Source organism: Panthera onca (genome assembly GCF_046562875.1).
Source record: "Panthera onca isolate mPanOnc1 chromosome E1 unlocalized genomic scaffold, mPanOnc1 haplotype 2 h2.Chr16_ul_4, whole genome shotgun sequence".
NCBI lineage: Eukaryota > Metazoa > Chordata > Mammalia > Carnivora > Felidae > Panthera > Panthera onca.
The window spans coordinates 138304-163305 of NW_027675818.1; the positions used below are offsets into that span (position 1 = coordinate 138304).

A 25002-nucleotide genomic window follows, 5' to 3' on the forward strand; every position below is an offset into this window, starting at 1 on the left:
CCAGCACTTAGTGTTCAGTAACTGCTAGCTGTTACAATACACAATGGTTTTTTTTGTTTTTTTTGTTTTTTTTTTTTTTTTTCAACATTTTTTATTTATTTTTGGGACAGAGAGAGACAGAGCATGAACGGGGGAGGGGCAGAGAGAGAGGGAGACACAGAATCAGAAACAGGCTCCAGGCTCCGAGCCATCAGCCCAGAGCCTGACGCGGGGCTCGAACTCACGGACCGCGAGATCGTGACCTGGCTGAAGTCGGACGTTTAACCGACTGCGCCACCCAGGCGCCCCTACACAATGGTTTTTAAAACTACTAGTAATTTCATGTAAAGTTCTTTTATGCAACTCAAGCCCATTAAGTGAAAGTGAACAATGTACTCTTATTTCTGCTGTTGAAGCACGTTTTTGCTCTTTTTTTTTTTTTCTCAGTGACACAGCTACTCTTCATTACTATTCAAATTCTCCAGAATGATCTAATTGATGTCTCTAGCCTCAAGGCATTATTGATGAACAATGACTTTCATGCAGCTAATGTTTTACTTGATGAAGTATTAAGACATGGACCTGAACATGGTTAGTAGTCTGAATGCATCTAGTTGTAAAGGCCATCATCTACCAGTGGGGATGGGAGATGTATGGATGGGATATACAGCAATGGAGGGCACCCTGGGGGGGGGGGGGGCGCTGCAGTGAGATGACTGGTGAGCACCAGTGCCACCATAGTGTGCCAAGCCTGAGCTCTGTGAAACTGAACAGATGGGTGAGTCTGGGCCTACTTTATCCCTGTGGGTGGTGGTACTTGGGAGATGAGGTCACTTTGTGAACTGACTGGCACGGGCAGTATTCAGTCAGAATGCCATGCACAGAGTACAACAGAGTCCGTGAGGCCCTTCGCCACGTGTTAACCCTTTGGAAGGTAAACTATGCTGATATCCAGGAATACCTCAGGGGGTGTTGCCTGCGGCATTGGCTCAAGGAAGCAGATGTTTATAAATGTACAAAATAACTGCGTTATTTTAATGACTGGTATTGTTGAATATCATTTTTGTTACGTTTTCAAAAGAGTTGGGGAATATTCTTTACTTTCCTATTCTCTGTAAGAGATTTTTTTTCTTCCTCAAATGTTAAGCAGAACTCACAGGTGAAGCCTTATGGGCCTAGAGTTTTATTTATGGAAAAATTCTGGACTATTGATTTAATTTCTGAAATTGTATGGTATTACCAAGAAAATATTCTATTTTCCTGTCAATTTTGGCAGGCTGTGTCTTTATAGGAATTTGTCCACTTCATCTGACTTTTCAAATGTATTGGATAAAGTTGTCCTTGACATCTGCTTTTTATCTTTTTTGATTTCTGCTTCATCTGTAATGATACCTTCATTTTCATCCTCAATATTAGTGACTTAGAGCTTTTTTTTCCCCCCACTCCACCTCCACAGAGTTTTTCTTTTCCTTTTTGTAAAATTGAGATATAATGGGCATATAATAACATTATGTAAGTTTAGAGTGTCCAATGTGTTGATTTGATACATTTATATATTGCAATATAATTATCACTGTAATGTTATCTAACACCTCTATCACATCACGTAATTATCACAATTTCTTTTTTTGTGGTGAGAACATTTAAGATCTAGTCTCTTAGCAACTTTCAATTATGTAATACAGTATTAGATCAGCACAGCATTAGATTTCCAGAATTTATTCATTTTAACTGCAAATTTGTACTTTTTAACAGTATCTCCCCAATCACCCCACCCCCTAAGTCCTTGGTAACCACCATTCTGCTCTCTTTCTGTGAGATCGGCTTTTTTAGATTCCACATATTAGCGATATATACAACATTTGTCTTTGGCTTATCTCCTCTAAGCATAAGGACTTCAAGATCCTACCATCTTGTTGCAAATGACAGGATTTCTCTCTTTCTCATGGCTGAAAAATACTCTGTTGTCTATTTTCACACTACCTCTGTTTATTCATCTGTTGATGAGCACTTAGATTGTTTCCATATTTTAGCTATTGTGAATAATGCTGAAATAGACACAGGAGTATGTCTTCAAGATCCTGTTTTCGTTTCCTTTGAATATACACTTGTAAGGGGAATTGATGGTTCATATCGTAGTTCTATTTTTAATTTTGAGGGGAATTTCTATACTATTGTCCATAGTGGCTGCACCAATCTACATTGCCACCAACAGTGTATGAGGGTTCCCATTCTCCACATCATCACAAATCCTTATCTCCGGTCTTCTTGATGATAGCCATTCTAACGGGTTTGAGCAATATCTCATTGTGGTTATGATTTGCATTTCCCTGATGGTTAGTGATGTTGAACACCTTTTCATGCACCTGTTGGTCATTTGGATGTCTTCTTTGGGAAAATGCCTATTCTATTGCTCTGCCCATTTTTAAAATAGTTCATTTGCTTGTTTGTTATTGAGCTGTGTGAATTCTTTGTTATATATTTTGGATAATAATCCTTTATCAGATATATGGTTTGCAAATATTTTCTCTCATTCTGTAGGTTGCCTTTTCATTTTGCCGATTGTTTCTTTTGCTGTACAAAAGTTTTTAAGTTGAATGTAGTTCTGGGGTGCCTGGGTGGCTCAGTCGGTTAAGCGTCCGACTACAGCCAGTTAAGCTTTCGACATCAGGTCTTGATCTCATGATTCTTGAGTTCAAGCACCATGTCGGGCTCTGTGCTGACAGCTTGGAGCTTGCTTCAGTTTCTGTGTCTCCCTCTCTCTCTGCCCCTCCCTGCTCATGCTCTGTGTCTTTCTCTCTCACAAATAAATAAACATTAAAAAAAAGAAAAATCTTAAATGGCATCTAGTTCTACTTGTTGATTTCTGCTTTTGTTGTTTGTGCTTTTGGTGTCATGTCCAAAAAATCATTGCCAAGACCAATGTCTGAAAGCTGTTTCCTTATGTTTTCTTTACAGTATCAGATCTTACAATTAAATCTTTAATTCATTTTGAGGTAATTTTGGGGAGTATCCCAAGTGGTTATTCAGTTTCCCAACACCATTTGTTGAAGAGACCATCCTTTCTCCATTGAATGTTCTTGGCTGCCTCGTCAAATATTAGTTGAGCATATGTGGGGTTTATTTCTGGGCTCTGTCACTTCTGCTGTAAACTTTTCTACTTTTTTTTTTTTTTTTTTTTTTTTTTTTGCATTGGGTTTTTTTTTTTTTCTTCCTTTTCTCTCTCCCCCTCCTTTTTTTTTTTTTTTTTTTTTTCCTTTTGGTTCTTTTCATGTCTATCCTTTATGTCCCTTACTATAGTTTGTCATATCCATTCTACCTTGTGTACCTTTACTTTACTTGAGTCTTTATTTTGGAGCTGACTTGGTCTTTCTACACAGTCTATTTTCTGAGTTGTTGGCTCCCATCTCAGATCTTCCTTTGTCCATTTCTATCCTGATTTGTTGAAAGAGTTGAGGGTGTTGGGTGGCACATTCAGTGTGGAGCTCTGTCTTCAGTTTCTACTGAAGTAAATGAAGTCCGTTTACTTTAATGGCACCTTTGGGGCAGAGGGTGGGAGGTGGGGGTAGTGAGCCTTCTGACATTTTGATACTGTTTAGTAGGGACTTCATCTTTAACTGCTTCTTTCTTTTCCTTCACCACCAAATTCTGTGCACTGAGTTCCACATCAAGATGCCATCTTTGGTCCTATGGATTTCTAAGCCTTTTTCTTAGATTTCTCCAGAGTAAATTTAGGTGGTTACCATTATCCTAAAAGTAGTGTTTCTTAACCTTTAAAAAAAAATATCACTCCCCTAAGGAGACTTTTTAGACATTTTTGTCTTTTTCACCATCCCACACGCTATGAATGTTTAATGCCAAAAATAAATATTTGCTTATGTACTGTGGCCACAAACCATTGTAATGGCTAAGATTTTTTCCCCTCCAAGAACCTGTTTTCCTTCCTGAAAGCCTATCACCCTCAGTGAAAATGCATGTCCTAAAGGTATCTAGAACTTTAGTTTCTGCTTATACTGCTAAACCCTATTTTCTAGAATTTCACTTAGATGTTAACACATTTGTAAGGAATATTGGCCTATAGCCTCTTTGCCTGCCCACCGTGTGTTTGTTTTGTTTTGCTTTTGTAGTTTTTGGACAAGTAGGAGCTACTGAAGGGTTTTATTCAGAGGAGTAACCAGATTTTTTTTTTAAAGAGAAAGACCTCTCTTGCTGCATTGTTTAAAATAAATGGAGAGAAATGAGACTGATGCGATAGATTTTTAGCAATGCTATTGTAATAGCATAGGCATTAACTAATATAGTGATATATTCAAGCAGTATTTGGAAATAATTGAATAGAAATTGATAATCATATGTATGCAGAAGTTAAGGAAGAAGGAACAGTACAGGCTGACCCCCGGGCTTTTCACCTTTGTTATAACTTGACTATTAACTGCTGACAGATTAATTCAGAAGCAGTAATTCCTTCATCTACATTTTACTTTGCATTACAGAAAATGGCAAGATTACCTTTGAAGAATTTTTTTATTAAGTTCTGTGATACATTGAACATGCCTAAAGCCTCAGGTGAGTTCCACTTAATATGTATCTACTGGCTCTGTGTGGAAGGACAGGCAGTGGTTTTCATGTTAAAACAACACAGGATTGGGGCGTCTGTGTCACTCAGTTGGTTGAGCAACTGACTCTTGACTTCGGCTCAGGTCATGATTCCAGGGTCATGGGCTCAACCTGCATCCATTCGCGCTGAGTATGAAGCCTGCTTAAGATTTCCTCTCTCCCTTCATCCTTCTCCCCAGCTTGTGCTCTCTCTCTCCCTAAAATAGTAAACAAACAAACAAACAAAGATGTTTTCAAAAAAAAGATGTTTTTTAAAACATCTTTTAAAAAACACACAGGATTAGATAAAGCACAGGTAAGTAAGAAACAATATAAAGATAAAACAATATAGGGGCACCTTGGTGGCTCAGTTGTTTAAGCGTCAGACTTCGGCTCAGGTCATGATCTTGTGGTCTGTGAGTTGGAGCCCCCCATCAGGGTCTGTGCTGACAGCTCAGAGCCTGGAGCCTGCTTCGGATTCTGTGTCTCCCTCCCTCACTGCTCCTCCCCCACTCGCTCTCGGTTTCCCTGTCTCTCTCTTTCTCAAAAATAAACAAACATTAAATTTTTTTAAAGATAAAACAATACAGTATTAGTTTATATAACTTGTGTTTGAATTATATGGCAAAGACTGCTAAATTTACCCCAAACTCAAAGTTATGGGTGGTTTTACTTTGATAGTGCTAGAAAAATATTAGATTATATACTGTTCTCTGAGATTATTCACTAGGTATATCTGACCTGAATTTATTAGAATATTATAAACAATGAGAAAATAATTTTTAGAATGCAAATTGGTGCAGCCACTGTGGAAGACAATATGGAGTTTCCTCAAAAAGTTAAAAATGGAACTACCCTATGACCCAGCAGTTTCACTACTAGGTATTTACACAAAAGGTATACAAATACTAATTTGAAGGGCCACATGCACCCTGATGTTTATAGCAGCATTGTCAACAATTGCCAAATTATGGGAAAAACCCAAATGTCCATGGATTGATGAATGAATAAAGAAGTTATGGTGTATGTATATGTATATGTAATGGAATATTACTCAGCCATCAAAAGAATGAAATCTTGCCATTTGCAACAATGTGGATGGAACCAGACTGGATTATGCTAAGTGAGATAAGTCAGGCAGAGAAAGACAAATACCTATGATTTCACACATGTGGAATTTAAGAAACAAAACGAATGAACATAGGGGAAGGTGGGGGAAAGAGAGAAGCAAACCATATGAAGAGTCTTAACTATAGTGAACAAACTGAGGGTTGGTGGAAGGAGGTGGGCGGGGGATGGGCTAAAAGGATGATGGGTATTGAGGGCATTTGTTACGTTGAACACTGGGTGTCATATGTAAGTGATGAATCACTAAATTCTACTGAAACCAATAGTACACTATATGTTGACTAACTAGAATTTGAATAAAAATTTGAAAAATAAAAAGAAGACAACTTTAAAACTTTTGACCAACCTAGCAAAGTGGATTTTATACCTATCTTTTCTGTTTTTATGTATTCTCAACTACTCTCTTGACTATATTTTTGAGGAGCAAATTTATATTTATTGCAGTATAACTTGCGTGTAGTAAAATTCACCTTTTTTTAGGTATATTGTTTTTTGAATTCTTAAAAATAATGTCATGTAACCATTACTAAACAGCACATAGACTGTATCACCACAGAAGTTTCTTTGTGTCCTTTTGTAGTCCATCCATTTCGCTAACCCTCATTCCTGGTGACCCCTGATCTATTCTTTGACTCTAAAGTTTTGCCTTTTCTAGGTTGTCATGTAAATGGAATCATAACATATGAAGCTCATTTGAGTCTGGCTTCTTTCACATAGCATATTATACTTTACATTCATCAACTTTTTGCATGCAGTGTGTTTATTTTTATTGATGAGTATTATTCCATTACATGAATGTAATGTTTGTATATTTACCAATTGATAAACTATTGAAGTTTCCTGGGTTTTGGTGATTATGAGTGAAGCTGCTATAAATATTTATGTACAGGTATTTGTGTGGACATATATTTTCATTTCTCCTAGTTGAATACCTAGAAATGGGATTGCTGGGATATATATTTAAATTGATAGAAACTGCCAAACATCAATTTATGATAGATAACATCCATTTATGATTAAAAAAAACCTCTCAACAAAGTGTGTACAGAAGAAACATACCTCAGCTTAATGAAGGCCATATACGAAAGGCCACATATATGCTCAATGGGGAAAAACTGAAAGCTTTTCTTCTAAGATCAGGAACAAGACAAGGATGCCTATTCTTGCCAGTTTTTTTGTTTTGTTTTGTTTACTAAAATATAGTTTACATAAAATGTTATATTAGTTTCAGGCATACAACATAGTGATTCAATAATTCTATGTATTGCTCACGTCTCACCATGATAAGTGTAGTTATCATCTGTCACAATAAAATGTTATTACAGTGTTATTGACTATATTCCCTATGCCGTAATTTTTCTCACTACTTTTACTCAACTTGTGTTCATAGTATTGGAAGTCCTACCGAGAACAATTAGGCAAGAAAAGGAAACAAAGTCATCCAAATTGGAAAGAAAGAAATAAAACTGTTACTATTTGCAGATAACACAATATTATATGTAGAAAACCCTAAAGGCCCTATTAAAAAAAAACTGTTAGAACTAATAAACAAATTCAGTAAAGTTGCACCATATGAAATCAAATAGAAAAACCAGTTGCATTTCTATTTGCTAATAAACTATCAGAAAGAAATTAAGAAAACTATCCCATTACAATTGCATTGAAAAGAATAAAATACCTAAGAATAAATTTAACCAAGGAGGTGAAAGACCTGTACACTGAAAACTATAAGACATTGAAGAAAGAAATTGAAGATGATGCAAATGAATGGAAAGATATTCCATGCTTGTGGAGTCAAAGAATTAATAATGTTAAAATGTCCATACTACCCAAAGCGATATACGGGCTCAATGCAATCCCTATCAAAATTCCAATGGCATTTTTCACACCTAGAACAAACAATCCTAAAATTTGTATGGAGCCATAGAAAACCCTGATAGCCAAAGCAATCTTGAGAAAGAACAAAGCTGGAGCCATCATACTTTCTGATTCCAAACTTTATTACAAAAGTATAGTAATCAAAACTCTATGGTATTGGCATAAAAACAGACATCAGTGGAACAGAACAGAGAGCTCAGAAATAAACCCTTGCATATACGGTCAATTCATTTATGACAAACGAGGCAAGAATATATAGTGGGGAAAGGACAGATTCTTCAATAAGTGGTGTTGGGAAAACTAGACAACCACATGCAAAAGAATGAAACTGGATTCCTATCTTAGACTATGATTAAATACTTGCTCTTGTAAGACCTGAAACCATAAAACTCCTGGAAGAGGAGCGCCTGGGTGACTCAGGTAAGTGTCTGGCTTGGCTCAGGTCATGATCTCGCGGTCTGTGGGCGTCGGGCTCTGTGCTGACAGCTCGGAGCCTGGAGCCTGCTTCGGATTCTGTGTCTCCCTCTCTCTCCTCCCCTCCCCGGCTCATGCTCGCTCTCTCTCTCTCTCTCTCTCTCTGTCTCACAAAAACAAATGAAAAATGTTAAAAAAATTTTTTTAACGTTTAAAAAAAATCTAGGAAAAAACATAGGCAGTAAGCTCTCTGACATCCATCTTGGAAAAAATTTAAAAAAAAAACAATTTTATCTATTAATACAATATCATAGGTAAAGTCAAAGAACAAATAACAATATGGTAGAAACTATAATGTATATCACAGAAGAAAAATAGAAAAATGGGCAAAAGTCATGGATATATAAATCATAAAAAAGATCTTAAATGGCTTATGAACATATTAAGAGATGTTTGATTTTACTCATAATAAGAAATATGCAAATTGAAATGGACATACAATTTCTCACCCATTAGATTGGCAAAAATTGAAAACCTTCACAACTGTTAGGTTGTAGAGAAAAAGACGTTTACCTATAGCTGGTGGGCGTTTAACATGCTACCAGTCTAATGGAGGGAATTTGGCAATGTCTAACAAAACTACATATGCCTTTACCTTTGGACCCAGCAATCCTGCTTCTAGGAATTTTCCCTGAAGATACCTTCCAACAATGTGAAAATATAGATACATAAGATTATTCATTACAGAATTATTTGAGATGGCAAAAGAATGAAAATACTTAATGTGTAAACATTGGAGGTTAGTTGAATAAACTTTAGTTTCTATGTACAGTAGAGTATTATACAACTCTAAAAAAGAATTTTTTAAAAAGGAGTTTCAGGGGTGCCTGCATGACTTAGTCGGTTAGGCGTCCGACTTTGGCTCAGGTCATGATCTCACGGCTCGTGAGTTCAAGCCCCGTGCCAGCCTGGAGTCTGCCTTGGATTCTGTGTCTCCATCTCTCTCTGCCCCTCCCCTACTCATGCTCGCAGGCGCGCTCTCTCTCTTTCAAAAATAAACATTAAGAAAAAAGAATTTCATACCACTACTTTTTGTACTACTGATTTTATACCTTTCCAGCATTTAAAACTACAAATTTCCCTCTGAGCACTTTCACAGCATCTCACAAAATTTTATATGTTGTGATTTGATAATCACTTATTTAAAATATTTTCTTTTTTTTTTAAATTTTTTTTTTTCAACGTTTTTTATTTATTTTTGGGACAGAGAGAGACAGAGCATGAACGGGGGAGGGGCAGAGAGAGAGGGAGACACAGAATCGGAAACAGGCTCCAGGCTCCGAGCCATCAGCCCAGAGCCTGACGCGGGGCTCGAACTCACGGACCGCGAGATCGTGACCTGGCTGAAGTCGGACGCTTAACCGACTGCGCCACCCAGGCGCCCTAAAATATTTTCTAATTTACCTTGTGATATCTCATTTGAAACATGAGTTATTTAGAAATGTACTATTTAGGGGCACCTGGGTGGCTCAGTTGGTTAAGTGTCCAACTTCGGCTCAGGTCATGATCTCATGGTTCCTGGGTCGGAGCCTCGTGTCGGGCTCTGTGCTGACAGCTCAGAGCCTGGAGCTGCTTCGGATTCTGTGACTCCCTCTCTGTCTGCCCCTCTCCCACCCACGCTCTGCCTCTCTCTGTCTCTCAAAAATAAATCAACATTAAAAAAATTAAAGAACTATATTATTTAATTTCCAAATATTTGGACATGTGCTAGGGATCTTGTTACTGATTTCTAATGTAATACACCTTGGTCAGAGAATTTATTTCGTACAATTTAAATTCTTTTAAATTCATTAAGATTTGGTTCAAAGACTAGCATGTGGTCTACCTAGGTGAATATTCCATGTGCACTTGAAAGAATGTATATTCTGTAGTTGTTGGGTAGTGTTCTATAAATATCATTTGGTTAGATTGTTTGCTAGTTTTGTTGGATATTCTAATTTCTGATTTTTTTTAAACATTAAAATTTTTTTTGTTTTAATATTTATTTTTGAGAGAGAGAGAGAGAGAGAGAGAGAGAGAGAGAGAGAACGAGCAGGGGAAGGGCAGAGAGAGAGGGAAACACAGAATCCAAAGCAGGCTCCAGGCTCTGAGCTGTCAGCACAGAGCCCAACACAGGGCTCTAACTCATGAACTGTGAGATCGTGACCTAAGCCAAAGTCAGACACTTAACTGACTGAGCCACCCAGGCGCCCTTAATTCTTCCTGATGTTTATTCTAGTTGTTCTATTAATTACTAAGTGCAAGATTTTCAAATCTGCAGTTCTGATTATGGGTTCATGCATTCCTCCCTTTAATTCTGCAAGTTTTTGCTATATTTGGAAGGCTCTTGTTAGATGCATGCACATTTGATATTGTTGCAAAATTTAATGTATATGACCTTATGAAATGTACTTTGTCTGTTGCTCTCTTTTGTCTTATTTTTGCTGCTCTTCTGTTTCTTTCCCCCAGTTTCCTTACTTATATTTATACATTTCTGTGTACCTATTGTCACCTATTTTAAATTATTGTAGGTACATAAATAAATACAAATACTGCCTTTTCTCTTAAGTATAATTTTATATCTTGGGAGATTTTTTTCCCCACTTTTTTTTAAATATAAAGGAGACGGGTGTCTGGGTGGCTCAGTCGGTTGAGCGTCTGACTTCAACTCGGTCATGATCTCGCGGTCTGTGAGTTCGAGCCCCGTGTCAGGCTCTGTGCTGACAGCTCAGAGCCTGGAGCCTGCTTCAGATTCTGTGTCTCCCTCTGTCTCTGCCCCTCTCCAGCTCATGCTCTGTCTTTCTCTCTCTCTCTGTCAAAAATAAATAAACATTAAAAAAAATTAAAATATAAAGGAGAAACATGAAAATTCCTTTCTAACTGAAGGTGATTATCTCTTCCCAGGAAATAAAAATCAATTTTACAACATCAACATTTACAAAAATGAACTTAAAGACATTCCTGTACTTCAGCAAAATTTAAATGCCATTGGAATCTATCTAACAGATGATAAAATAAAGGAGACTTTGGATAACACTAATCCTAACGGTGAGTAATTATTTCAATTTAAAATAACAAATTTTGCATATTTCAGAAGTTTCACTCTAAATGCCAAAGGAAATATACTGCCATATATCTTTTAAAAGAGAAATTAAAAGTTGTTTCTTGTCTATCAATTTACGGGTTTTTATCAGAGGAATTGATGTTCAAAGTGCATCTCTGACAGCTTTATTTTAGGTCTATTCTGCATATCACATGTGTCACAATAGGATTACCAGTCCTCTCCATTATTTTTGTGTTTATAGCTCTGGTGTTATAACATCAAATGGTCCTTTTTACAATAATACCTAAATTCTTTCTTTTTTTCTTTTTTAAAAAAAGATGAAGTGGTGAGTTTTAAGGATTTCATCAGAGAATTGAACAACAGTGATGAATTTATCGAGTGCCACAGTAAGTATGAAATTCAAAATGCATATGAACAGAAACTTCATTTTTGGGGGTTGGTGTATGTATAGGTATGTGTGTATATAGACTTTATATATACTCTACCAAACCCCCCTTTTATGCATTTTCTCATTTAAACTCAGTTCATGTTGTAAACTCTAGGTTTTCACACATAGATGCATATTTTCCATACTGTAATATTCTTGAATTATTTAAAAAAATTTCTGTTGTCTCTCTTTCTTCCTTGTCATGTGTTTTATTGCTATATTCTTTCTTTTGTCCTCACTAATGCTGATGGGGTTATCCATCTTATAATCAAAGTAACAGGTTTGCTTTTTTAAATCACATCTAATGACTTTTCCCCTCTGTATTCTTATCTTTCTTGTTTATTTCTTCATATATATATTTTTTTACATTTGCTCTCTATCTCCTTGTGAAAAACATTGGCTAAATGCTTAACTTTTTTCGGTTTGTTTTGAAATTTCAGCACAGTTCTATCATGGGGACACTAAAACAGCCTTGGACCACAGACATTGAGATTGAGAACTGTAGTCCTAAAACTGGGGTTTTAAAAGAAGTATTGAAATAAGTGGATTCTCTCTAAATAATCTGTACTTGGAATGCAGTTCCACTCACTATCTCAGGATAAGTTTGGTGGGAACCTTGACAAATTAATGCTATATTCATTATAGAAGATTATAGATCTATGAATAGCTAAGACCCTTTTGGGAAAAAAAAAGATAAAGATCTTGCTTTGTCACATGTTAGTACATAGCATAATGCTGTTTTAATATAGACCTGTGAAAATAGACCAGTGCATCACAATATGGAACCCAGTAGAGACTTCTATTAATGGGAACTCGGAATGTGATAGAAATGACATCATCAGTTAGTGGGGGAAAAGATGTATTATTTAGCTTCTGATTTGAGAAAATTGCCTTACAATGCAGAGAAAATGAAGTAGAATCCCTATGTCATACCATATACAAAAATAACCTTCAAAGAATCAAATGAATGTTAAAATGGATCTCAAAGATTAAACTATAAAGCTGTTGGAAGAAAATGCAAGAAAAACTATTGTGCCTTGTGGTTATGGATGCCTTCTTAAAGATGTTACTCCCCAAAAGCACAACCATGGGGTAAAAAAGGATTTGATCACATCAAAATTAAGGATTTCTGGTAAATGAAGGACTCTAAAACATGTAACAGACTGGAAGAAGATAATTACAAGATAACTAACAAAAAATTAATATCTCAAATATAAGGGAATTCTGCAAATCAACAGTAGAAAGAAAGAAATCAATTGGAAAAATAAGTAAGGATATAAGACTTAGTATACAGGAGGAGAAACCCACATAGCTAAATATGTGTATGAAGAGAGTTGGCAATACTCACAAATTGCTAGTGAGTAGGTAAAATGGTACAGCATTCCAGATTGCAATCTAGCAGTACTTGTCAAATTCAGTATGCATATTTCTTATGATCCAATAATTCTATTGTCAGATAAATAGCCCAGAGAAGTTTCTTGTAGAGACATGTACAGGGATGCTCCCTGCAACATTATGGGAGGGAAGAAATGAAAACAATCTATGAGTCCATGATTTGGGAAATGGTTGAATAAAATATGGTCCATACATACACGTCATAACAGTAAACTAGATTTACATTTGCACCAGAGAGAGACCTCAGTAATAATACGGTTCCATGAAGAAAGGAAAAAATGGAATACGTGTATAACAAAGAATGCTTTATATAAGTTGGATTTCTACTAATGCCCATAAAACACAACCATATTTATATCTATTTCCAGGTAAACACTGAATTCTAAATAGATAAGATTGAAATAGACGGATTGAAAGAAATTGAGAAAGAGATTGAGATTGAAGTGACAATATTAACAAAGTTGACTTCAGAAACAGATTAGAGTACTCTGTATGCTAAAAACATACACATTCTTTTCAAATACTTATGGAATATCCACAAAAATAGATGATGTATTTAAGCCACAAATAAAAATTTCAGTGAATTCTGAAAATCAGAAGTCATTCAGACCACATAGTCTGACCATGATGTTGTGACATTAAAATTATTTGTGAAAGAAAGGAAAAGTGTTGCTTTTAAGATGAAAAACAAATTGCCTTGTAAGTAATTCCTTGGTGGAAGAATAAAAGAAACCTGAAAGATTTTAGAAATGATGACAGTGAAAGCACTATGTATCAAATCGTGTAGAGTGTGACCAAAACAATCTTACAGGATATTTTATAGCATTAAATGCTTTTATTAGAAAACAAGAAATATCAAAAATAATTTATCTTTTTTTAAGTTTATTTATTTTCGGAGAGAGAGTGCATATGACGGGGGGGAAGAGCAGAGAGAGAGAAGGACAGAATCCCAAGCAGGCTCCTTGCTGTCAGCGCAGCTGACATGATCATGACCTGGGCCAAAATGAAGAGTGGGACGCTTAACCGACTGAGACACCCAGGCGCCTCCAGAACAATTTATCTTAAACGTTCAGTTTACAGAGCTAACCAGCAGCATAAACAACAAAAGAGCAGTACAATCCCCCTGAAAAGTGCTAGTCAGGAGCTAACAAAGTGGAAAGTTGAAGTTAGTGAAATAGAACACACACACACACACACACACACACACACACACACACGCACTTATCCATATAACCAAAAGTTGGTTCTTTCAAAAGACTAATAAAGAACTCTTTAGGAAGTATGATGAAGGGGAAAAAATAGGGAGGACATAATAAAGAAGACAGTTGTAACTTGGATACAAGGGAGATTAAAAGATATAAATGAATAACACTTGAGTTAGTAAAGCAACAAATTATTGGCATGTCATCAACAACACTGTCATTCTTTCCAAATGTTTAGATAAAGACAGAAAGGGCTGCCTTTTTTTAAATGTTTGTTTATTTATTTTTGAGAGAGAGAGAGTGAGCGAGCATGAGTAGGGAAGGGGCAGAGAGAGAGAGTGCCAGAAGATCTGAAGCTGGCTCTGCGCTGACAGCACAGAGCCTGATGTGGGGCTCGAGCTCACAAACCGTGAGATCAAGACCTGAGCCAAAGTCAGACACTTAACTGACTGAGCCACCCAAGTGCCCCCTTTTGTTTCCCCATCATGGCACTATTTTCTTAGAGATAATTTTGGTATTTTGTTGTTTTGTTTACCTTCCTGTGTTGAACTAGTAAGGTAAACTATTTCAGTGTGTCTTGTTTTCTGATATAAGCATTGTAAACCTATAAATGTTGTAGAGCTTTCAGTTTGGAGAATATTTCAGAGAGGCAAAATCTCTCAAGACTGGGTATTCTAGAAAATGAATACATCTCACCCAAATCAAGTTGTTATGTGCTTCTCTGGATAGACTGACCAACTAGATATCTTTGTATTTTGTCATGTCTCTGTTTAGGAATAGAAGATGCATGTAACGTTGTTAATAGTGTCTTTGATAGGAAAGTTGAAGTTACAGACCTTTTATCTGCGTTGGAGGGCCTGGAGAAACCTTTAAATGAAGAAAAACCTGAGGTGTTACTGAACTCTGAAACAGATGGTGAGTTCTTGAGTTACCTCTCAGTTTTCCTGTTTAGACTATACGTGTTCATGCTGGCTCATTTTTTTTTTTTTTTTTTTTTAAGAATACTAATACCATAGGTTTAGGAAGATTGTTATGGGACTGCTATGTTTATAAACTGGTTACTGAGAATTGTTGTAACCCTTTTGGAAAGTGTGTGGATACTCTTCTTTATTTGGAGAAGACTAGTAGAAACAAGTACTGTTTTTATCCAGGTTTTAAAATCAGATACTTCTTGGGGTGCCTGGGTAGCTCAGTCAGTTAAGCGTCCAACTCATGATTTTGGCTCAGGTCATGATCTCACGGTTTGAGATCACGATCTCACAGTGCTCTGCACTGACGGACGGAGCCTGCCTGGGATTCTCTCTCTCTCTGCTCTCTGCCCTTCCCCTGTTCTCTCCCTCTCTCTCTTCCTCCAAACATAAATAAATAACCATTAAAAATGTTTAAAAAGATGTTTCAAACATTTTAAAAAATAAATAAAATCAGATACTTCTTTTTTAAAGATTTTTAAAAATGTTTTTATTTATTTTTGAGGGAGAGAGAGTGGAGGAGGGTCAGAGAGAGGGAACACAGAGTCTGAAGCAGGCTCCAGGCTCTAAGGTGTCAGCACAGAGCCTGACACGGGGCTCAAACTCATGGACCACGAGATTATGACCTGAGCCGAAGTCAGACGCTTGACTACTGAGCCACCCAGGCGCCCCATCTTTTTTCTTTTTAGGTCATTTATGCTAGCGGTTTGTCAATTTTAATAACTCTTAACTAATTCCTGGCTTTCTGATCCTCTCTATCGTGTTTATTGTTTCCTCAATTTATGTTTTCATCTGTATCATTTTCTTCTCTACCATTGATTTTGTGACATTTTGTATATATATTTCACATAGAGAATGAAATGATCACAACGATAGATCTAGTTAACACGTCACCATGCATAGTTAAAAAGGGGTTTTTTTCTTATGTTGAGAAATTTTAAGATTTACTCTCTGAGCAACCTGCGAATATGCAATACAGTATATTTTTGGATATATATGTATTTTCTATTCTTTTAATTTCACTCTTTCTGTACTCTTCTAAAAAAAGATAAATTTGAAAACATGTAAGGGAAACTAAAATTTGAAAAGAAAGAAACAGGACTTAAAGAAATTAAAAATATAATAATTAAAATTAATTAGCAGACAACAATATTAGCAGATTAAACATAGGTGAAGAGAGAAATATGAAGTGCAAAGGAGTTTGAAGAAATTATACAGAATGCAGCATAGAAAGACAGAGTTGGAATATAGGAAAGAGGTTAGTGGCGCTGGGGTGGCTCAGTTGATTGAGTATCAGATTTCTGCTCAGGTCATGATCTTGTGGTTTGTGAGTTAGAGCCCTGCATTGGGCTCACTGCTGTAAACATGGAGCCCTCTTCAGATCCTCTGTCTCCCTCTCTGCACATCTCCTACTCTCTCTCTCTCCCCCAAATAAATAAACATTAAAAAAAAGAAGAAGAAGAAGCTAAAAGGAAGGCAGAATGAAGAGGTCTACTTATTGTGGCAATCAGTTTGAAATATATATGTGTATCTGATTACGTTATATATTAGTTACAACTAATATAATGTTACATGTCAGTTATATCTCAGTAAAGCTAGAAAAAGAAAGAATGAAAAGATGTGATATATAGCCACACAGGAGAGAAGAGACAGAGTGGTTGCAGAGAAAATATTTGGAGAACTATAGCTGAGAATTTTCCAGAATGAGAAAGACCTAAACCTACCAATACAAGAATTCCAGTGAATCCCACATAGGATGAAAGGAAATCCATACATAGGGTTATCATGATGAAACTGTGACATACCAAAGAGAAAGAAAAATCTTAAAGGTAGCTAGAGAGAAAAGTCAAATTATCTATAAAGGAGGAACGTTTTCTTATTCTTGATATTTTTTTCTGGGTCTTGAAATCTAGAGAAACATTTTTGTAAATTGAGGATAACCACCCCACGTTCCCCTCCACTTTGGGAGGAACTTAGGCTTTGTCTGAGCCTTTGAAACTACAAACTAAAATTCATCCAATTTTGTTTTGTTTTGTCTTTGGCAAACACTCTTTGGGTAAAAACAGTCGCCGTGTTTCTGGATTACAGCCTTTCATCAGTTGTTTGGTCTGGGAATTTCTTACTTTCTTGGCAACACATTGATGAATTCAAGATTTTTTTAAAATTTTTTTTTTTAACATTTATTTTTGAGACAGAGAGAGACAGAGCATGAGTCGGGGAGGGTCAGAAAGAGAGAGGGAGACACAGAATCTGAAACAGGCTCCAGACTCCAAGCTGTCGGCACAGAGCCCGACGCGGGGCTCGAACTCACGGACTGTGAGATCATGACCTGAGCTGGAGTCGGACGCTTAACCGACTGAGCCACCCAGGCGCCCCAAGATTTTTTTTTTTATAGCAATAATTTTATTTAGAATTTTTAGTTGTTTTTAGTAGGAGGGCTGATCCAGATATCTGGCTACTAAATACCAGAAATTGAAATCATTTTTTTCTTTCAATTAAATTAAATCAGACCCTGGGGGCAGGGTGGTTGATTACTGGCACCCTCTCCCATTCCAAAGTCACACCATAATGTGGGAGACAGAGGAAGAGCTTTTAAAACTTCCTTGCATTGTGTTTCTACTGATGCTTTGTTGTTGGAGCCTGTGGTAATCCTGCATCTGTGTGAAGGGAAGCTCCCACAGGGTAATTCTCACTCTTTCCCATCAAACCTCTAGTCTCTCAACCCCTCCCTGTCCCTCTCTTTCCTTCTGTCTCTGTCTCCAGACAAACTCTTCCTCTCTATTTAGGCATTTGGCATATTTTCTTCAATGATTCTAGGTTTTTGCAAACATAGTCCCTACCAAAACTCTCAGTCTACAAAAATCTCAGGAGTGAGGAAATATTTAAGGCCAAGCTAACTGCTTCGAATAGGAAAGATGGGTCAAATTATCCTGCCACTTCAAAAGGTATAGTGCCATAGCTCCAATATTTGCCATTTAGATAAATTACAATAGACTTCAATAGAGAAGGGTAACTTTTGAATCAGGCTCTGCAGAGTCCGCTAACTCAAATGCCTGCGGTAGCCAGGCACGTAATGCAAAATTAATAAAATGAGTTGGCTGTAAGACAAAAGGAAGGGGTGTGGACTGTAAGGTAACTTGAGAGCATGTGTCCTAGATGAAGATAGTTAAATTCAAATGGAAAGAAAACCCCACCACTCCCTAGGACAATGGACATGACTGACTCTCAGCTATATTCAGTCTGTGGGCTACCAGCCTATGACCCCTGAAGCAGGCTTCTGTAGGAGTGGGAAAACAATCTTTTCCTTCTGCCCTTCTAGGTTCCCAGCTGGAGCTCTGTAACAAGAGACAGATCAACAAGAGAAAAGCATTCAAAGTTAATATAAATTTTACATGAAAGGGGAATATTCATAAGGAGTTGTTAAAGCTGAATGTTTTGGTGTTAGCTTTGATGAAGGGTGGAAAGTGGTAGAAAACTGTGATAGGACAAAATGAGATGAGCTGAGCGTGGTAAACCAGGGGAAACTTAGTAAGGTCTGTTCGTTCAGATTCCTCTTGGTGTCCCTCCAACCCTCAGTCTTCAGAGATAAGGATGCACCCTCCCTCTGGGTATAGCAAGGGCATCTCTCACATGAGTGTCTTATGACCTGCCTCGGGGCAGGGGATGGGGAGGTCTGAATCCTAACTGTACCTTGCAATTCCCAGATTGTGTTTCCTTGCATTCCCTTTTTGTGTGTGTGTACGTGTGTGTGTGTGCGCGCACACGCACATGCTCATAATCTAAGTGTATTTCTTACCATGCATTATGGTCACAGAAGTTTGAAAGCTGAATGAAATTGAAACAATACCAGATCCCTGCTTTAATGAGCTTAAAATCTATTTAAATTCCATTTTATTTCTTAACTTTGCAGAAAGTAAAAAGATCTTAAAAGATGTAATTGATGTTTTCATTAATTCACCTAAACCATCAACACCATTCAATAGTAAGTATAGTAAAAGAATGAAAATTAAAAGTAAATTTCTAAGATCATTCAATGGTATTCTTTTTCTAAAATATAGTTTGTTTTCCCCTGTATTTTTAATTCCTTAAGTTTTCTTTGCTGTATCAAGATGTTATAATCTGCTTTCTTATTCCTTATCATATTTAATCTGTGCTTTGACTGTAATGAATTATTTAGAATTACATTCCTAGAATATGCTTTCTTAAAGCAAAATAGTTTGTCTCAGTATATGCTCCAGTATAAGGTACACATTTTCTCCCCTGGTGAATCTAATACAATTTTCTCTCACCTCCGATAATTTCCATATGCTTCTTTTTCTCACCTGTAGTGAAACGTTAAAAAAAAGTACAAAAAAAAAAAAAAAAAGGATTTACTGCATGTAATACTAGTAGGTAGGCTAGCAAGAAAGAGAGGCTTTCTAATGCCTAGGAGAGGGTGTGACTGTTTTTCAGAGTATAACAGATTTATATTTTTCAGTTTTCCTTTTGCCAACTAGCTGGGTTCTATTTTTGATATTTGACTTCATTCTAAGAGCTATTTATTATCAAGCTGTTCTTGAAATGCTTTACAGTCTATGAAAGACTGGAGCATGTAGTAGAAAAACCTTTGAGGAGAAATAGTTAATAAATAAAAGCAAACTTCTACAAAATGTTGCAGAAACTCAACTTTTAGCTGGCTAGGGGTATGTTAAATTTTGCTTATTGTTTAAGTGACTTCTGAAAACAGAGCCCACTGACATGTTTTGAAAGCCCTCTAACTCAGAATTCCTTTTGTAATGCATCTACTCTGTGCAGGTTAGGGTGTTAAGTCTAAAAAAGGGCTTTGCCTCAACTTCCTCATCACTTCTCTATTCTTGACATGTTTACAGATTTATTTAAAGAGATTACAACTCTTGATAAGATCAGAAATGATAAGATGCCTATAAATGAGCTGAGGTCCCAACTCCGGAAGGCTAGAATTCTATTAAGCAACAAGACGTTCCAGGAAATTCTGGGTCAAGCATCTATTGATGGTGAGTCCTTTTTAAAAGAACAATCTCTGTTGAAGTCCTAGTTTTACTGTGTGCTTGGGATATGTTTTATATATGTATGTTTTAGATAAACTAGGTCTTAGAAACATAATGAGAATGTAGGCATACTGAGAACAAATTAAAATTAATATTTTTTTACTCTTGGAAATATTTTTAAGAGTCACCCTCTGTCTGGCATCACATTTGTAAAATGTATACATCAATATTTAATTAAGACAAATAATACCGTTAGAATTTTTTCTTGTTTTAAGGGAATAGATTCGTGGTAAAATTATTTTAAATTGATTAGTTTTTATCTGGCTAATTTTCAGACATTAACAAAATTTGTCCCCTCCCCCCCCCACCCCCCCCCCCCCCACACACACACACACCATTCCCTGTCATGGTTATTTTAATGATGATTATTAATATTGACACCTTGCCATTTTATAATCCTTATACTTTACTTTTTAGAAAATAGTGAAGTAAGTCTCAAACAAAGTTTGGAGGCTTTGAACACAAATAAGCCAGCTCCTGAATTTGAAGGTGGGTCATATTTCCCATTGCCTTTTGTTATTATTAAACAGTATTGTGAGCTATAAATGATATTCAAAAGCTGTATATTTTTATAATTAAAAGTACACAGTTTGACATATGCACACACCTATAAATCTGTCATCACAATCAAGGTAATGAACACATCCCTGACCTGCAAAACTGCCTCATGCTCCTTTGTAATCTCTCCTGCCTTTTTCCCATCCTCTTCCTCATCCGTAGGCAACGACTGATCTGCTTTTTGCCAGTATAGATCCATTGGCATTTACCAGACTTTTATAAAATGGGTATATTCTTTTTTGCTAGATGCTTTCATTCAGCATAATTATTTTGAGATTCATCCACGTAGGATGTATCAGCAGTTCATTGTCATTTATTACTGGCATAGCACTCCATTTTGCTGATACACTGAAGTTTATCTACTTACCTGGTGCGGCTCGTTAGGCTATTTCCAGTTTGGGGCTCTTATAAATAAAGCTGTTATGAACAGTTGTGTACAACAATATTCATCGTATGAATATATGCTTTCCTTTCTCTTGAGTAGTTACCAAAGATTGGCTGGTTCACATGGTAGGTGTATGTTTCACTTTTTAAGAAACTGCCAACTGGTTTCCAGAGTGGCCACACCATTTTACATTTCCACCAGCAGTGTATGAAGAGGTCCAATTCCTCCATATCCTTGGGAGTGCTTGGTGGAGTCAGTCTTTTTAATTTTAATCATTCTAATAAGTGTGTAGTAGTATCTCATTGTGGTTTTAATTTGTGTTTCCTCACTGATTAATGATGTTGAGCATCTTCTCATGTGCTTATTTGTCATCTGTGTATCTTTATAAAGTGTCTGTACAGATCTTTTTTAATGTTGGATGGGGGGGCGCCTGGGTGGCTCAGTCAATTAAGCGTCTGACTTCAGCTCAGGTCATGATCTCACGGTCCGTGAGTTCGAGCCCTGCGTTGGGCTCTGGGCTGATGGCTCGGAGCCTGGAGCCTGCTTCCAGTTCTGTGTCTCCCTCTCTCTCTGCCCCTCCCCCGTTCATGCTCTGTCTCTCTCTGTCTCAAAAATAAATAAACGTTAAAAAAAAATTAAAAAGTTGGATGGGTTTTGGGGCGCTTGGGTAGCTCAGTCGGTTAAGCGTCCGACTCGGCTCAGGTCATGATCTCACGGTTCGTGAGTTCAAGCCCTGCGTCAGGCTCTGTGCTGACAGCTCAGAACCTGGAGCCTGTTTTGGATTCTGTGTCTCCCTCTCTCTCTCTGACCCTTCCCTGTTCATGCTCTGTCTCTCTCTGTCACAAAAATAAATAAACGTTAAAAAAAAATAAAAAAAAATAAAGTTGGATGGGTTTTTTTGTATTTCTGTTTGTATTCTGGATACATGTCCTTTATGAGATATATACTTAGCAAATATTTTCTCCGAGTCTTCTACTGAGCACATTTTTCTCTGAGTGTCTTCATTTTCTTAAGTGTCAAGAGCATTAGTTTTAATTTTGATGAAGTCCAGTTAATTAGTTTTTTTTTTCTTTTATATATTGTGCTTTTGGTGTCACATGTATGAAATCTTTGCCTCACCCAAGGTTACAAATGTTTTATTATATTTTCTTCTAAAAGTATTATGGGTTTTGGTTTTGCATTAAAAAATATTTTTTTAATATTTTTATTTATTTTTGAGAGAGAGAGAGAGAGAGAGAGAGAGAGAGAGAGAGAAAGCACAAGTGGGGGAGGGGCAGAGAGAGAGGGCGACAGAATCCAAAGCAAGACTCCAGGCTCTGAGCTATCAGCACAGAGCCTGAGGCGGGCTCAAACTCACGGGGAGATCATGACCTGAGCTGAAGTCGGATGCTTAACTTACTGAGCCACCCTGGCACCTCTGGTTTTGTATTTTAGCTCTGTGATCTATTTTGAGTTAATCTTTATATGTGGAATAAAGTATGGATCAGAGTTCCTTTTTGTTTTGTTTTGTTTTTGCATATGGACCTTCATTTGTTCCAGCACCACTGTTGAAAAGATTGTATTTTCTCTATACTTTCTATACGGAAATTCCTTTGTAGTTTTGTAACAAATCATATAAATATACATATATATTTATTTCCTGGATTCTCTCTTCTGTTCTATTAATCTTTGTCAGTTTTTACACAAACCACATTGTCTGACTCCTGTTGCTTTGCAATAAACATTGAAACCATTCAGGTAGTATTGGCCCTCTAACTTTGTTCTACTTTTAAAAAGTTGTTTTGACTGGGGCACCTGGGTGGTTCAGTCAGTTGAACGTCCGACTTCAGCTCAGGTCATGATCTCATGGTTCGTGGGTTTGAGCCCCATGTCAGGCTCTGTGCTGACAGCTCAGAGCCTGGAGCCTGCTTCGGATTCTGTGTCTCCCTCTCTCCCTGCCCCTCCCCTGCTTGCTCGCTCGCTCTCTCGCGCTCTCTCTCTCTCAAAAATAAACATTAAAAAAATGTAAAAAAAAAAGTTGTTTTGACTATTCTAGGACTTTTACACTGCCATGTGGATTTTAGAATCAGTTTGTAATGTCTACAAAAAAAACCTGCTGGGATTTATTGGAGAAATAAGGCACTCATGAATTAGGATTTGTTGGAAAATGTCTTATCTAATAATGTCTTACTAAATAGTACAACTCTTTCCTGCAATTCTTTTGAGTACCAGTACTTTGCCTCCTTTTAAATATTCTCTTAGATAAACTAGAGATTATAATCCAAACAGTGACCTTGAGTGTACCATGATTTGTGGGAGTCATTGAAAAGGCAGACAGAGGCTTGGCTCTAATCCTAAGGACCCCATTTAGAAGGGAAAATCCCTAGAGGTTTTAGATAAGAGCTGGGAATGGGGCACCTTAATACTCCCACACTCCTTGGCGGACTTCTAATAATAGAGTGAAAGTTATGAAGAATATGCAAAAACTGAAAGCAGTAGCAAAATAAGCAGAAGAAAATTCAGGACTAATATTTTTATACTCTGAAATTTGGGCTATTTCATATAGACAGAAGTAAGCCCCAAATTCTGTCTCATGCATATACAATGAAACATTTCCCTAAAAGATGCAATGGCCTATTTTAACTTTTGAGAAGCTGATACCTTGAGTGTATGATGATTTGTGTAACTCATTGGTAAGGCAGTTAAGTTAAAAAACAAAAACAAAACTGAGTCATCTTAGTTTTTTTAGTTTGAGACAAAAATAACTGAACATCTCAGGGAAATATGCTTGGAATAAAGGGATGTTTGGCTTATTAATTTTGGAATCATAATGATAATATTAATTGAAATATATGACCTATAGAATCCCCCTGTGTTTTCAGGTTTATGTACTGCCCTCCAAACTGTCAACTTGATGAACTGCAACAGAATTCAGATTGGTGACTTGAAAGATGCTTTTGATGACCTCAGTGTTTCTGTAAAGCCTGAAGAACACCAGATGTTAGTGAAAACGCTTGATGTTGATGGTATATATAACTACGTTGACTTTCCAAATAAAGTGATAGCAAATTTTCCATTCCCCTTCCCTATCCTCCATTCATCACTCCCCAATAATTTTTTTCTTTATTATCCTAATGGAAAAAGTACTCTAAGAGAGCGTGTCTACTGAGATCATAGATTTATCTTGACAGAAAAATCTTTGAATAAGATTAATAAGATTTTTTATGACCCATGAAGTATCCTGTGTTGATTCCATCAGAGTGTATCTGTGTGTATGTTTTTAGCATCTTCAGGGAAGGCAAGGTCATTCTCTGTGAAAGCTGTGCTGAAGGGAAACTGCTCTGAGCCAGGAAGAGACTGAGGGAGGACTTTCTCCCCTCTGCAGGAGACATTTGTGGGAGGAGACTGATTGAATCCTAAGAGGTTTCAGAGAAAACAATGTATAATTTTCAAATTTTGCCAATTATTATGTGGTTCTTTTATTCATTTAAATTCAGTTCCTAAAAGTATTTTCTTTATCCCATTATTAAATGGGTTTAAGCATTGTTTCATTAATCATATTGACTGGAGCCGCTGTACAGCACAACTTATGGGTGCTTGTAAACAGCACCCTTCAGCGTTAGGCAGTGCCTGGCCTGTATGACTATGGGACAGACCTGATCCTGAGTGTCTTTGATATGTAAGGGGTCATGTAATGTGTCAGATAATCGAGTAAATATAAAATATTCATAGGAAGCTTTCAGTCTAGTTGGTGAGGCAAGCTGTAAACAACAAAAGGGTATATAACAATATAAGAGATAAAAGTTTAGTGAATTTACAATGGTATATGGCAGTACTTGAGTAATAGCCAGGGACATAGTGATGTGATGTGTTGTGATTTATAATAAGAAATATATATTTGCCCTTCAACCCCATTCCTGGCAC

At 36.8% G+C, this 25002-nt stretch overlaps 1 protein-coding gene across 1 annotated transcript; it reads left to right on the forward strand.

Moving 5' to 3' along the window:
- The first annotated feature begins 437 nt into the window (after positions 1 to 437).
- LOC144615396 (EF-hand calcium-binding domain-containing protein 13-like) lies at positions 438 to 24514 on the forward strand. The gene is made up of 9 exons (XM_081794806.1): positions 438 to 570; positions 4473 to 4545; positions 10939 to 11082; positions 11416 to 11484; positions 14897 to 15037; positions 19001 to 19072; positions 19959 to 20102; positions 20574 to 20645; positions 23961 to 24514. Exons 1-9 carry the CDS (start codon positions 556 to 558, stop codon positions 24245 to 24247), a joined length of 1017 nt encoding a protein of 338 aa, XP_081650932.1. The 5' UTR covers positions 438 to 555; the 3' UTR covers positions 24248 to 24514.
- The last annotated feature ends 488 nt before the right edge of the window (positions 24515 to 25002 follow it).